This window comes from Pimephales promelas, chromosome 16 (assembly GCF_988280905.1).
Source record: "Pimephales promelas chromosome 16, fPimPro1.hap1.1, whole genome shotgun sequence".
Taxonomy (NCBI): Eukaryota; Metazoa; Chordata; class Actinopteri; order Cypriniformes; family Leuciscidae; genus Pimephales; species Pimephales promelas.
The window spans coordinates 26451829-26466144 of NC_142784.1; the positions used below are offsets into that span (position 1 = coordinate 26451829).

Genomic DNA, 14316 nt, shown 5'->3' on the forward strand with positions numbered 1-14316 from the left:
TCTTCATTTCTTGTACTCATTTTCAAAGAGTTTTGCAAGAGTAATTGTGGGGGTTTAATGCAGTTCAAATAATGTGATAGGAAATGAATGTGCACCAGTGGAGGGGTATTTGTTTTTGTTCCTGAGTTGAGGTAGCCTAATATACTGTAAAGTTGTATGATTTTTGTGTTTATTACACAGAATCTGTTTTAAATATCAGTGTTCACCATTTTAGATCAGAGTATTCTGTCAATTTTTGTCAAATGAACATGGGATGCATGAGGTAATTATTGTGACTGTGGCATCACTTTTCTGCTGTAGTCAAAGGTGTACAAGTCAAGTCACATTTATTGATATAATGCTTTTTACAATACAGATTGTTTCAAATCAGCTTTACAGAGATAACAGGAAAATAATGCAAAAAAGTTTGTTTCCAGATGAAAATAGGTCAGAAGTCAGACTGATTTGGAACAATCAGAATATTATCGAGTTCCATCTGGTTTAAGTTCAGAGTCATCTCTACAGGATGGATGATTTGTTGAGGCTAAGTGCTGATGTCTGTAGTGTCGATGAGCCCTTTGATGAGAGACTTATGCCAATATTATTTTTGAGGCTTTTAAAAGAAAGGATTGTTGTGGTCTATGGTATCAAATGCAGCACTAAGATCACGTAACAACAAAAGAGAGATACAACCACGATTGGATGATAAGAGCAAATCATTTGTTACATTTGATAGGCAATATTAGACAACATAGTTTACTTAAAAACACACTTGAGTATGCAAGCCACGGTCTAATACCATTACTCCACAGGGCAACTTTTTTGAGCAATGTTGTTTGGACACTTTCCCAGTGAAAATGGTCCACAAGGATCGGTTGTGGACCTTGTGTCTCACCATTGATGACAACATTGCCCAAAAAAGTTGCCCTGTGTATGAATCTCTCCATGCATGCATCCATACTAAAGAGAAAATGTAGGTATCATTCTATGCAGAGACATAGATATATTGTGTGATGATGGTTTTCTGCTTGACATCTTTATTAATTTCTTTGTGCACTCTCTGGGCAAAGGATGCAATTGCACCATCTCGCCACTAGATGTCGAGAAAGTCTCACAGTGGGAGTCGGCGCTGTTGCTGAGGGACGGTCTATAACGAGAGCGTGCATTCCATAACAGCGCTCACTGTGGAGACACACACGACGGCCGCTGTCTCTCGACTCAAACCCGTGCGGCGACTCCAGGACAGCCAAACGGCACCAGGGCATGCGGATATTCATCCAGGACTTTGGGTTTTATTTCGAATCACCTGAACAAGCAAACGAAACCTAAAGCAGTCCGCTTCGAGAGCTCAGCAGCGATGTCGGAGTTTCTGGTGAATCTGCTCGGAGAGCGGCTCGTCAACGGGGAGAAAGCCGAGGTGGATGTTCATGCGCTGGGCAGTAAGCTGTCTTTGCTCGGGCTCTACTTCGGCTGCAGTTTAAACGGTCCTTGCAAGCAGTTCAACGCGAGTCTGTGTGAGTTTTATAGCAAGTTTAAGAAATCCTCAGAGCACAAGGACAAATTAGAAATCGTCTTCATCTCATCGGATCAGGACCAGAAACAGTGGCAGGACTTCTTGCAGGAGATGCAATGGCCGGCGTTGCCTTTTAAAGACAGACACAAAAAGGTAAGGTGATTTAACAGATGACATAAGATTGGAAATGTGTTACATCAATATAAATGTCTTTTTTTTTAATGACGAAGAGACGAACATTGTGTGTGTGCAGGTGTAAAGGACAAAAGAAGTCTGATATACTGCTGTACACCCTTTGACCATTTATAATGATCATTTTCAGAGGATAACCTGATCAGGCTAATCACTAAATTCTTCTCAATGCCAGGGAACTAATTAAAACATCTTTATTAGCATTATAAAAGTCTAAAACTTAGCAAACTGAGGTTTTTGAAACATCTTTAAAGATAGCAACATTTCTAACATTCACCTAGGGCAAATACATTTTTTTATTCTTCATCCCTATCTAAATTTAAATCTAAACGTTTTTATTCAGTTGTTCTTGAAGAAAAAATAGACTTGGCATTTGTGGATGGAAAAGGGAATGAAGCCTGAAAAAATTTCGTTATAAGATACACAATGAAAACCAGCCACACTTCAATTTAATTATATGACTCCTATCTAACAGTAGCCTATATGAATTAACTGTAATCCGAGAGAATAATGAGGCTTTTGTTGTAGGCAGGTGTCTTTTTATTTAAGCTGGAGGCTTGATGCTGCTGGCTGTTGTAAATGTGAAAACACATCCTTTACAAACCACACTAAACATATACTTACTTAAACCACCCTGGCCTAAACCATTACACTCATATGAGATACTCATTTTAGCTGTCATTTACCTACCTACACAATCAAAAAATGCTGTCTAGTTAGGTCACTTTAGTTTAGTAGTTAGACACAGTGTGTAAAAAAAAAGTGCTTTTCATTACAAAAATGAGTCATCATAAATTACCGATTAACACTTTAAGCCATTACATAATTATTATAGAAATAATTAGTTGCTAAATGCATCTTTACAAGGTGAATGAATGTTTTTTTTTTATTGTTTGGTGTTGACTGTGTGCTCAAGTTGTGCGATAACACATAAATCATTATAATGCGTCTAGATGATTTATCTGTCCTTTTAAATTAAGGCTGTAGAAATTAACTCTTTTTTTTCTCTCTCTCTCTCTCTCTAATAGCTAAACTAACCTTTTTTTTTAAAGTATTTCATTATTGAAAGCACATTTCCTGTTCAAATTTTTACCAGGCCTGTTTTATGTAATTTATTAGAACAAATCTGGAAATTATTACTGCGTCTCAGAACACTTTTAATTGAGTTATCCTCTTGCGGTTGTAAATATTTCAGGTTGGCAGCTCTGGTGTACCAGGGATGAGAAATAACCTTTATTAAATCTGGATTACCATCAGAAAAAAATGAATTCATTTATCACGATTACCATTCTAAACACAGACTCGGCGTTGCATAAATCGCATTGTAAATTCTGTTGTGTGTCATTGTGTTTTTTTTCACCCCTGATATGTTTACCACCAAATCATTTGGTTGATACTTTAGCGCAGTATTGTGTGTCTTGGGTTTTTGAGTGTTTGTTTTTTATGGATAATACCATTAGGATCATGCTCAGATTTGCCTGTGTGTGCTGGTATCCATTTTGGTCCACTGCACCAGCTCCACCTCCTGCAGCATGCCGTGGCACGTCTCATCGATGAGCAAACGATGTACATTTAATTGCTCATACTGGTTTACAGTGGCAGCCATATAAATATTTCAGATAAAATCTGCCATCATGCTGCATGCTGATTGTATTGCATGCAGTGTTTTGGTAATGCAGATTGACAAATGCTGTGTGTTTACATGTGTGGTGAAAAGAGAATGTTGTTTTATGATTATTATTGTTTTATGATGAATGTTGTTTGTTTTATATTTTATGATTTAGCTTTGATTTGGTTGGTTGGTTGTGTTGTGAAAGATTTATTATTTTTCAATGATTTTGCACAGGTCAAGACTACTTTTGAATTGTTTCTATTATTATAATTATTATTATTATTTAAACAAATTTTACATGCTCACATGGTTTTGCACAATATCATGCATCATACTCCAGAAGAAGAGGGTGGGGGATTTTCTTAGGTTTTGGATCTTGGCTTTTTAGCTTGTTTGGTGTTTAATAGAATGTTTTCCCATGTATTTTAAGATTACAAATATAATTTACATCCAATTATTTACAGAAATTTCCACATCTCTGCTCTAACACACTTAGCCTATAGTTTCATGCCTTTTCTTTGACAGTATTGTTTTTTCCCCTCAATTTACATAGTGCATTTAGCTCATAATATTCTTGTCTAAAATTACATTTGTGTCCTTCAATGTGGCCTTCACAATAAATTTTGGTATATATATATATATATATGTGTGTGTGTGTGTGTGTGTGTGTGTGTGTTTGTGTGTGTGTATATGTATATGTGTATATATATGTATATGTGTGTGTATATATATATATATATATACACATACACATATACATGCACATATATATATATATATATATATATATATATATATATATATATATACACACACACTACACAAATAATTACATTACATTGATTCTTCAGATTGACAAATGTGGAAAAAACACAAGCAATTTATTGTGAAGGCCATATTATTATATTTAGAATATTTAGATATTACAGCATATTCTTCATCTGTTTCTGCTTATTAGCTACACTTTTACATTGCTTGCCTAAGTGCGTTAGCAAGGCTGACTAAGCCGTAACATAATACGAAGCCCTAAATAATCCTAAACCATTGTAGCTTGCTGTTACGTGGATCACACATCTTAGATTTGACTTGAGGGTCATTTAGTTTGCTCTTAATGGGAGATGTAAATGGCCCAGGCTGGTCCAGATAAGACTGTTTGTTTTGAAGTAATAACATCTTGCGTCCTGCAGAGAGTCTTAGCTGTAAAGACTTTGACCGACCAATGTCACGTTCCTATTTGCTGTCCCAGCATGAGGATGAATCGTCTTTCCTCTCTTCATGGGAGAGTGAATATAGTGGCTCTTTTGTGTGTGTGTTCTTTGAAGGCTTTAATTGCTGTGTGATGTTGGCCTGCTGCAAAGCAGAGTTGAGGTTGTGGTAGCGAAGGTTTTTAAGTGGTTCATTTCCCCCTCTCTCCTGGGGCAGAAGAGAGGCGGCTCTGTGTATCGCTGCAGGACTATAAACGGCCTACTATAGTAACTGAAAAAATAGACATTACTCCAGGATAAGTTTTTCAATTAGTAGCACGCTACATTACATTCACATGACCTCATTGTGTTTGTCACAAACTTATCACATTACTTGTTTACTTCAGAAATGGAAGGTCAAGTTGAGAGCTTTGCATTGTGGGACACGGTATTCCTCACAGCATTGCTCTTGTATTTTTCCCATTGTAGTTGGTCATCCAGGTATTTAATGTAAAATAATGTGCACTGTATAAATAGGCTACTATAAACTGCAGAAATAGTAAGTACTGTAGTATCCTATTCTTCAGTTCCCTTTTTTTTAATCTGCCCCATCACCTGGTCTGTCTCTTCCTTTTCCACCACACTCCGTCTGTCCTGTTTCCCATCAGCCACTTCATCATACCTCCACACCAAAACTAAGTCCTTAACCTTGTTACGACTCTCTTTTAATATGCTGTGGATTCAAAACCGCATCAATAACATCTGTAAAATTGAGGGCAGGTGAGAGATATGATACCCACACCTCATTGACCACATTTTGTCAAAATACCTTTTAATAAAGGAGTCATTTTGAAGCAGATGTGCTGATAATGAAATTTCAGAGAGCCAAGCACTGAACTTGGCTCTCTGACCCGGCCTGGGTCCGAAATCGCATGTTGTCAGTAGGTACTTCTTTTGTAACAAGTATGTGCTTTGTACCTTTTTAACCGTCACATTTTTAGGCTAGTGTGAAAGTAATCTGGGCATACTAAATTCGTAATGTCACATGACAGTGATAACCTATCAGTGTCAGTTTTGTTGCTATGTGGTTTTTCACAACTCCTCTTCTGTGGCCTCATGGGAAAGTGAAGTGTCCATCGGATGAGAACTTCTAAATCTCACCAGAATTTGTGCTTTTTTGCATACTGTTTTATGAATACTGTGAATTTGGACATACTCTTTCCCACATGCTATATATTGTAGTGACGTATGCATATTCGGAGACAGCCATTCTTATTTGTCTGCTCAAAGGTGACATTTTAACTAGGGCTGTGAAACGATTAATCGCATCCAAATAAAAGTTTGTGTTGTGTTTACGTAATGTGTGTGTGGTGTGTATAATTATTTTGTATATATATATACACACATGCATGTATATATTTAAGAAATATTTGCATGTATACTTTATATTTATTTATACATAATGAATATTACATATATACATATTTGATATATTGAGAACACATTTTTCTTAAATATATAGATGCATGTGTGTATTTATATATACAAAATAATAATACACACTACGCACACATATATTATGTAAACACAAACTTTTATTTGAATGCGATTAATCGTTTCACAGCCCTAATTTTAACTCTTTAAAATGTTAACTTAAGCTTGTAGGTTCGTAAGTGCACATTTTTTTTTTTGTTACTAAAAGCTTTTTCATTAAAATGTTACACGCATTTTCCATCTGAAACAATTATTTGTAACCAGGATTGTTGGAAAGAATAGCCAATAATATAACTGCACACTATTTTACAATCCAATCAAGTTTTAGTGGTTAGCGCAAAAACGACTTTTGAGCTGTGACGAGGTTTTTTTTTTGCTTTGTTTTTTTAAATTTTGTTCTGGTTCTCTCATATCTATCGAATGGCTACAGAAGACTTTTAATATAGTGCGCAAGCCATATGGAGATTTTTTTTGATGATTCTGTGACGTTTTTTCCACCCCTCATTTACTTGCACCATGAAAAGAGCAGCTTGGTCATTCTTCTGAACATCTCCTTCTTGTGTTCTGTGGAAAACATCAAGGAATGAATATGAGGGTGAATAAATGCCAATAATGAACTTTAATTGTGAAATTGAAAAATAAATAGAAATCGGTTTATATATGGATACACTAAATGGCTTCGATTTTCACCTCTAACTGGACACCGTGTTTGCACCGATCATCAGTGCACTTAATGTCTACAACTTTTGAGCCATATCATTTTAATTTCGTGTTTTTCCAGTCATGTTTAGAGGAGAAGTTGTGTTTGAGGGTGTCTGCAGGGTATCAAGGGAAGTCTGTGCTGGCACTGCCTTACAAGGACACTAGCGTCAGGCGGAGTGGGGAAAGCTGCTCGTAAATCAATTACAGGTTTGGCCCAGATCTGCCCACGTCGTAAAGTAAGCGTAGAGGTGGTGGTTCTACACCCGAGAGAAAGAGGAGGAGGCCTCCTGGACCTCTGCTGTGCCACCGTCTCTCTGCAGATTCAGAGGCAGCTGCTCGGAGCTTTTGAGATTGCTAAGGGCTGCTGTCATCAGGGTGTCAGTGATCTGATGAAAAACCCTGCGCTCTCCGTTCATCACATATCCTAGAGCCATGCCCCTCCGTGCGGCTTTGATTTCAGGGCTGGCGGATAGAAAAAGACGGCCTTATCTGCAGGTGATTATGCCGGCTTCGCTATCAGCGAACGGTACATTTGGCTCAGTGTGACGAACACAGATTTTCTCTCTGCTGAGTGATGCTGTGTGCTGATAATGCAGCTCGGTAGGAAACGCTGAGCTCAGGTTAATTGAGATGAACCTGTGAATGACACTAAATTCATTTCAGAGTTGAAAGATTATACTTCCATGGTTTCCAGATTTTTTTTTTTTTTTACTACATGGTCAACGTTATTTAACCTATTGGTTTCTACACTTTTTGTACCATTTACTTTTTTCATGATGAAGACAAACTTAGTCAAGGCTTTTTTTTTTTTTTAAAGTTTTAATTATTCTTGACTATTTTACTTTAAGGAAGCACAGACATTAACATTCAGGCCAATTTAAGTAATTGTTTAATATTTTGTCTAAATATTAACTTTAAGTAAACATTTTTTTAATAACATCATAAGGTTACAGTATTCATTTTTGATGTCTAGTAAGAAAAATTTATATTTATTTGGAGATTTGCTACATTTTGCATTTAATAGTGTTTTAAAAATGAATAACAGATTGACTTTACCCTTGCTGTCATCTAACGTTAATTTAATCTAAGTGTATTTTTATTTATTCAAATTAAAACAAAATATTTTAATAATCTGAAGAATGTGTATGGTTGGCCAATACTTTGTATGTGAAGTGCACGATGTAATTTACATCGTCATTCATTAATGCCTGATTCAGATTACACGATTTTAGCCCGATTTTGGCACGATCCGTTTGACGTAGGGTGTCGTGGGGATTCGTAAACTACAATGAGCGTCGGGACGCAAGATTCGATCGTATCATCTTGTATAGTGTGTCATAGTGGGCGACAACCTACGTCGCGTCTGCGATGCTTCACGACAAAAAGACTAGCATGTTTAATTTTTTTTTTAACGGTCGTCCACGACGGTTTCGTCACATGTATGAGGTAGACCAATAGGAGCACAGAAGCTTTTCCGTACACAACTTTCAAAAATGGCGAAACGAAAGAGAGACGATGGTGCTAACGTTAAAAGTAAAAATATATAAGAAAACAATATTTTACCTCAAGTTCTCTTTGGAGGATTGACAGCCCATACAGTCCTCTTCTGATATATCCCCTTAAGCTGCAGTGCTATTACACACAGAGAAGTGTTATGTCTGTCTGTGACCCTGTTGCACCTTCAATTTCTTGCGATTGTATACAATATATAACAAGAGATTATGTTAGGAATGTGTGTGTGTGTATAGTTGTTAGATAGAGGCTCTGCAGAGCTTTATAAACACAGCAGTTGCCAAATTTAACTCCTTATTCCAGACTAGATTTACACCTCCTTTCATTCCCCCTTGTGTCTTTCTCACTGGAAGCACTGTAATGTTAATGTCAATAGTTACAATAGGAGTGTGGACATGGTGAATCCGAATGGAGGACTGGTTTCTTCGGTTTTTAGTTACCTATTGAGACTAGATGAAAACAGGGGGAGAAAGGACATCCAGAGGAAAGTGCAACGTGAGACTCTTCTGTTCCCTGCAGTCGATGGAAAATAAAACAATAGATGTTGGGATGTGACCCTGGACAAGTTTGTTGTCCAAGTACAAGTTTCAGATTATCGTCTAGCTTGACTGAAAGAGGCCATTGTGTCTGTTTATCACCTTGTGGCAGGGATAAGGCCTGGGTAGTGGGTATACTTCATTTTCTGCATTTTGCTCCCGTGAGTGCGGAAAGACGCGTCTGGGTGTCAATCGCACATGCGGTGTTGCACACGCATCATATAGTATACTTTGGGCTTTACAAAATTTGGAATTTGAGACGAACCTCACAGAAATGTACAGTTGGGAACAGAGCATTTCATTTTCAACACATCAGAATAAATTCTGAATTGATTCAATGCACCGAATTACATGGTTAAGTCTACCATTACTGAACAAGTTAAAATAAACACTGCAGTTACATTTTCTAATTGACCAAATTCAGAAACATGGTGAATGTGAGTGGTTTTTAAGCTCATTTTATTAAAGTGTCCTCTAGTCCCACTGTGCTTAGACATCTGTCCCTATGGCTGTGTTCGTACAGATGTGCCGTGATTGTAATGGTATCAGTGCTGTAGTTGACTCAATGTCAGGGATTCATGAATGGTGTGTGGTGGATGGTTGCCCGATGGTTTAGTGCTGAAGCGCAGTACAAACATGCCGACTGTCTCTCCTGGCAGTCTGGCACTCTTAGAAACTGGCGCCGACCCTCCTGTGAAACTGCAGTCGAGTGTGCGTTGAGCAAAATGAAGTTGTTGTGTTTTTTTTTTTGTCTTACCACAAAGCGAAATCCTGCCACTGTGTTGCTGTGGTATCCGTCCAAACTTGTTGCTAATATTCACTAGAATGCCTTTCGCCTTGGTTTCGTTTTGTTATGTGAATCATCTTTCTTCTTTGAAACACAAAAGAAGATGTTTTTCCAAATGTCGAGGCTTATCTTTTCACAACATATGTAAATGGTGGTTTTTTTTTTTTGGACTGTAAAGCCCCAAAAATGAGTTTATACCATGGATTTTCAAACCTTTTGGGAAAATATGCTGTTCCCACTATCCTGAAGTATGAAGACAGCTAAATAGTTTATTGAACAAAGATGTATTAAATATTTGTTTAAAATTGGTACACTGTAAAAAAAAATATTTTCATTATTTGTAATCGCAACATTTTTTCTTTTGTCAAATCAACTTAGATAATTAATGTAGTTCAGATAACATAATATTTTGAGTTTCTGGTGATTTAAATTAATCTCCTTCATTGTATTAACTTATTTTTTGAGTTTTTCACCAGGTTACTTATTTTTTTAAGTTAAACCAACAATATTTTTTTACAGTGTATGATTTCTTTCATTCACTCATTTTGTTAAACATATTGAAGTTATTGTTTATTTTATTTATTTTGTTAAATTTAAGTTGATATTAACTTTTTTATTTAGTCTATTTATTAGTTAATATTTTTTTTTAACATATTCTAGTTAACTAACTTTTTTATTTAGGCAATGTTGAACGAAATAAATATATTTAAGTTAAAATATTTACTTTTTTATTTATCGTTAAACTTAATTAAGTTAACATTAACTTTGATTGCCCTAAACATACATTACATAATGCAAAATTTGTTTTCTTTTCTCGAACTGTTCACAGACCCTCTATAGCTCTTTGAACACCTAGTGACTTGTCTATACGACTTGCTGCAACTCAACCAATTTCAAGATGTGAAGAGCTTCTTATATTGCTTTTATTTACAAAATTTCTTCCGTATTGCCTGTTCCCATTCATCGCCTTGATGGAGGAAATGAAAATTGAGGCAAAGGAGGGTGATGTCTTAGAACTCCAAAACCACTGACGTGACGTCTTAATTGAGGGACTTGACGCCTTTGATGGGAATCATCCCATTTTGGTCCTGAGATCAAACGACCCCGCAGTGGAAATATGTAATTAATGGTTTTATTATAGCTTATCCTCTGCTAAATTCCCTCAAAGTAATAATCCAGTTGGCCTTTTTCTTGTCAGAATTGCTTAAAGCCATAAAAACTGGTGCTCACTTATGATTAACAAGAACCCAAATGAATGAGTCATGGGGGTTGATGAAACGTTATATAACCTTGGTGCACACACTCTGCCACATAGCCTGGGGAATGAACCGGGAGCGCGTTTCTTCTGCGGTAAGTGGGAAGACCTGGGGCCTTGCCAAATCCTGCTAATCGCTTCATCTCAAGTGGATTATAGCCGATTAGCACCTCTGAAGTCATCACAGCGACCCCTCGCTCCGGATGATTCTGCTTGTCCCTTCACCTCTGAGGGACAAGACCTGCTCTGACCTGAAATGACTCCTCTGTGTCAGTCGGTCTCCACCAGCGTTTCTGGCCTTTGCTCTTGGTAACTTAGAAGACAGATGTTAGATTTGGAGAGAAGCTGCTAAGCTCCAGTCGTGTACAGGGTGGGAAGTTAACACCAGCTGAATGCAGTTTTGTTTTATTTCACTGTGGCGGCTAATTTTGTTGGCGACATGTTTCTCATTTTCGTTTGACGAAAATAGCTGCTGTTTAAAAATAACGTCATACACTTGTTGAAGTAAGCGATGGAGACATGAGCTGTTTGGAGCTGCTCCTGTCGTCAGTTTTGTGTTGCATGTTTGACTCAAATGCTCTGCTCTCCCTCCAGATATGAAAGCGGCTGTCGGTTAAGGAAGATATGACTTGCAGTTTTATTGGACTCGTATCAAAAGTGAGAAGACTTTTCAGTTTTATTGTCCTGATCAGACAAGTGACAGTTCTGTCAAATGTCCCGAGCGTCTTTTATGCTGGGCCCGGCCCGTCGGGCCATCCTCATTGTCGAGCCCTGGAGTTGAAAAAATCAAAATGGCTGAAAATCACTGTATTTTTATTTTGTGAGGCTAATGGGCTCAACATTAATTTCCCAGCCTGGATAAATAATCTAATAGTGTGACTGTATCTAACGGTGTCTGTCATGTCTCTTTAGCTTTAGCGTTATATCCAAACGTTCCTTGCAGGCATGTGCTGTTGAACCTCAGCCAATAAACTGAAGGTTTTGAGTGCTAGCTTTGGGGCTATACTTCTGTTTGTGTGGTTTTTATTATTGCTAGTCCTGCATGCTTCTCCTGTTTCAGCTTTAACGGTCGGAGGGGCTTTATGAAAGCTGTTGATTGACTAAAGGTGCAGGTGTGGCTAATAACAGGACAGAGGTGCTGCCCTACAGCATGTACATTAGCATTAACAGATGTGAAGCGTGGAGGAAACGGGACATCGGACCGCTGACCCTGAAATTAGCTTTTTTTTTATAGCGTCTCAAAGTGTCCTAGTACAAAACGTTCCAATAAATGAAAACAATAAAGGATGTTTCCACCGTCTGTCATGGCGTTTCTTTTCGTTTTTTATTTGGTATATCAGCTGCGGATGTGTTTTTAACATTTGTGCAGAAAGTGCTTTGCGGCCGCTGGAACCTGGAAGTATTTCCCTCTGGCAGATTGGGTTGTATAGTGTCTAATAAAATTCCATCTGCTTTTTATTGACCTTGTTATATGTCTGGTGTTTCGTCAAAGGATGTCATACAATCCTTGCGGCTAGTGCGCCCAGTAGACACTAAAGAAATCCACTGTCCGCTTTCTCCAGTAAAATCCTCTATATTTCTAAAGTGAATGAAAACAATGCAAAATGTAAATCCTCTTTTGTAATAGATGTTATCATATTCCTTATAAATGCAAATCTGTCTTTAGTGTGTATTGGCACAGCAGAGCAAGTGGGACAAGCTTCATAATCGAGTTTTCTTCCAGTGTGGTTTGAACTCTCAGTCGACTGAAAGGGTCCAGCTCCTCTCTGCTCCGACAACTGTGAGCCTTCAGTATTTCACAATTGGTGTCTTGTGATTGAATTATGGGAAACGACAGAGAATTTCCAGAATGCAGGGCCGTAATTGTGTGCTGAAATGAAAAGTTAAGAACAGCGAGAGTTTTAGTAGAAGGATATTTAGGGGTATTCCGGGGAGTCTGAAGGGACATTCATAGTGAATGACAAAGTAATTCAGTTTCAATTTCAGTGGACAGGCCAACGCCGTGAAAATGCCTCCAAAAAGTTAAGAAACTTTTACTTTATTGGAATAATCATCAACGATCAACGGGATTGAAGCACTTTTTCATGATGAGTTGCACTCTGCTGCAGTTCATATTCAGACTTTCTTCTGAGGAATGAGAGATCCCACCCTTCCTTCAGAGCATCTCCTCCAAAACACATGAACAAGCACAGCCAGAGCAGAGTCTGCAAAGCATCACACGAGGTGGCGGGAAATTACCACAGCACATAACATAACAATTATAATAAACTATATTAAAGAGCTCTTACTTGTACCAGAGTCCTGGTATTGACTGCTGCAGATTAATTTCGTCGTTGATAGAGTTGACATAAAAACGCATAAATGCGAGTCTGAAGACGTGAACAGCTCCGGATGCAATAGTTGGACCAAAAATTTTTTTAATCAAAATTTGTTAATAAAAAATATTTAGACCATTTATTTTATCAATTGCAGTATACCAATATAACAAAACAAAAAGTGTTTATACAAAAATTCCCTACCCTAAAGCCCCATTCACACACCCAGCGACACGCAGTGACAAAGCGGCGTGATCCCATTCCTTTCAATGGAGCGCTGGCGACTTCCGGCGACACGAGCGACTGTGACCGTTGGCGACAGAATGTGGGCGTGACATGCAACAAGAGACAAGGCGACAAAATTTGAGAAATTTCAAATGAAATTTCGTATGTAAATGAAAAGCGATTATTTTTTTATTTTATTTTTTATTTTTATTTTTATTTTATTTTTTTCCGAGCGACAACCAATAGGAAAGAAGACTTTCTGTAGAGCTCTGCTGCAGTTCATTTTACAATTTCCCCTGCATTACTTTGACTATTAGGGACAAGAAAATGTATTATTTGTCGAATTCGAATGACGTTTTTATAATTTATGACAGTATGAGTGAGTTTAATTCGTTCATTGATCAATCGTTAATCTAGTAAATTTAATCCACTGAACACTGTTGTGGTAATATAAAAACACTCTTCCAACAGCATACGGTTTCTTTTTAGCCTTAAAAGTAATTTATTCAGAGTCGAATTAAAATTATATAGTTGTATATATTACTTGTGATGGTATTTTGTATAGATATGGCCAGACATGCAATAACATCAGAGCGACAGCACAACAAACGCCCACAAGCGACATCACAGTAAGTTGCTGGCGGTGTGAACGGTGCTTGACATCGAAGTCGTCATGAAATGGAAATTCACGCTATTTTCTAAATGCACAATATTTATCTTATTTTGAACAAGTCATCTGTTACTTCGGACATAAAATCTGCCCCTTTCTTAAAATCTATTGCCAGCTGTCATTCAGATCTGCCTCCATCCAATCAACTTCCAATGGATTGAACCAAGTCTTTGCCCCCCTACCCCCTTCTGTTCGTGGTCTTTTTGCTTTATCGCGGTTTTGAATTTTAGTAAAAACACTTTTCTTCCTTGTCAAAATGGAATGATATCATATTTTTAGAGCCTTAATCTGATTTTCTGATTCAAAAACCACAAATACATTGCTGTTGGTATAAAAGTAG

At 37.4% G+C, this 14316-nt stretch overlaps 1 protein-coding gene across 1 annotated transcript in view; it reads left to right on the forward strand.

Annotated features, from left to right (window-relative positions):
* Positions 1-1147: 1147 nt before the first annotated feature.
* The window catches only part of nxn (nucleoredoxin), a 73497-nt gene continuing 60328 nt past the window's right edge, over positions 1148-14316 (forward strand). Inside the window, exon 1 of the mRNA XM_039671135.2 lies at positions 1148-1645. Coding sequence (XP_039527069.2) covers positions 1337-1645 — 309 coding nt within the window. The 5' untranslated portion in view covers positions 1148-1336. The remainder of the gene's footprint in view (positions 1646-14316) is intronic.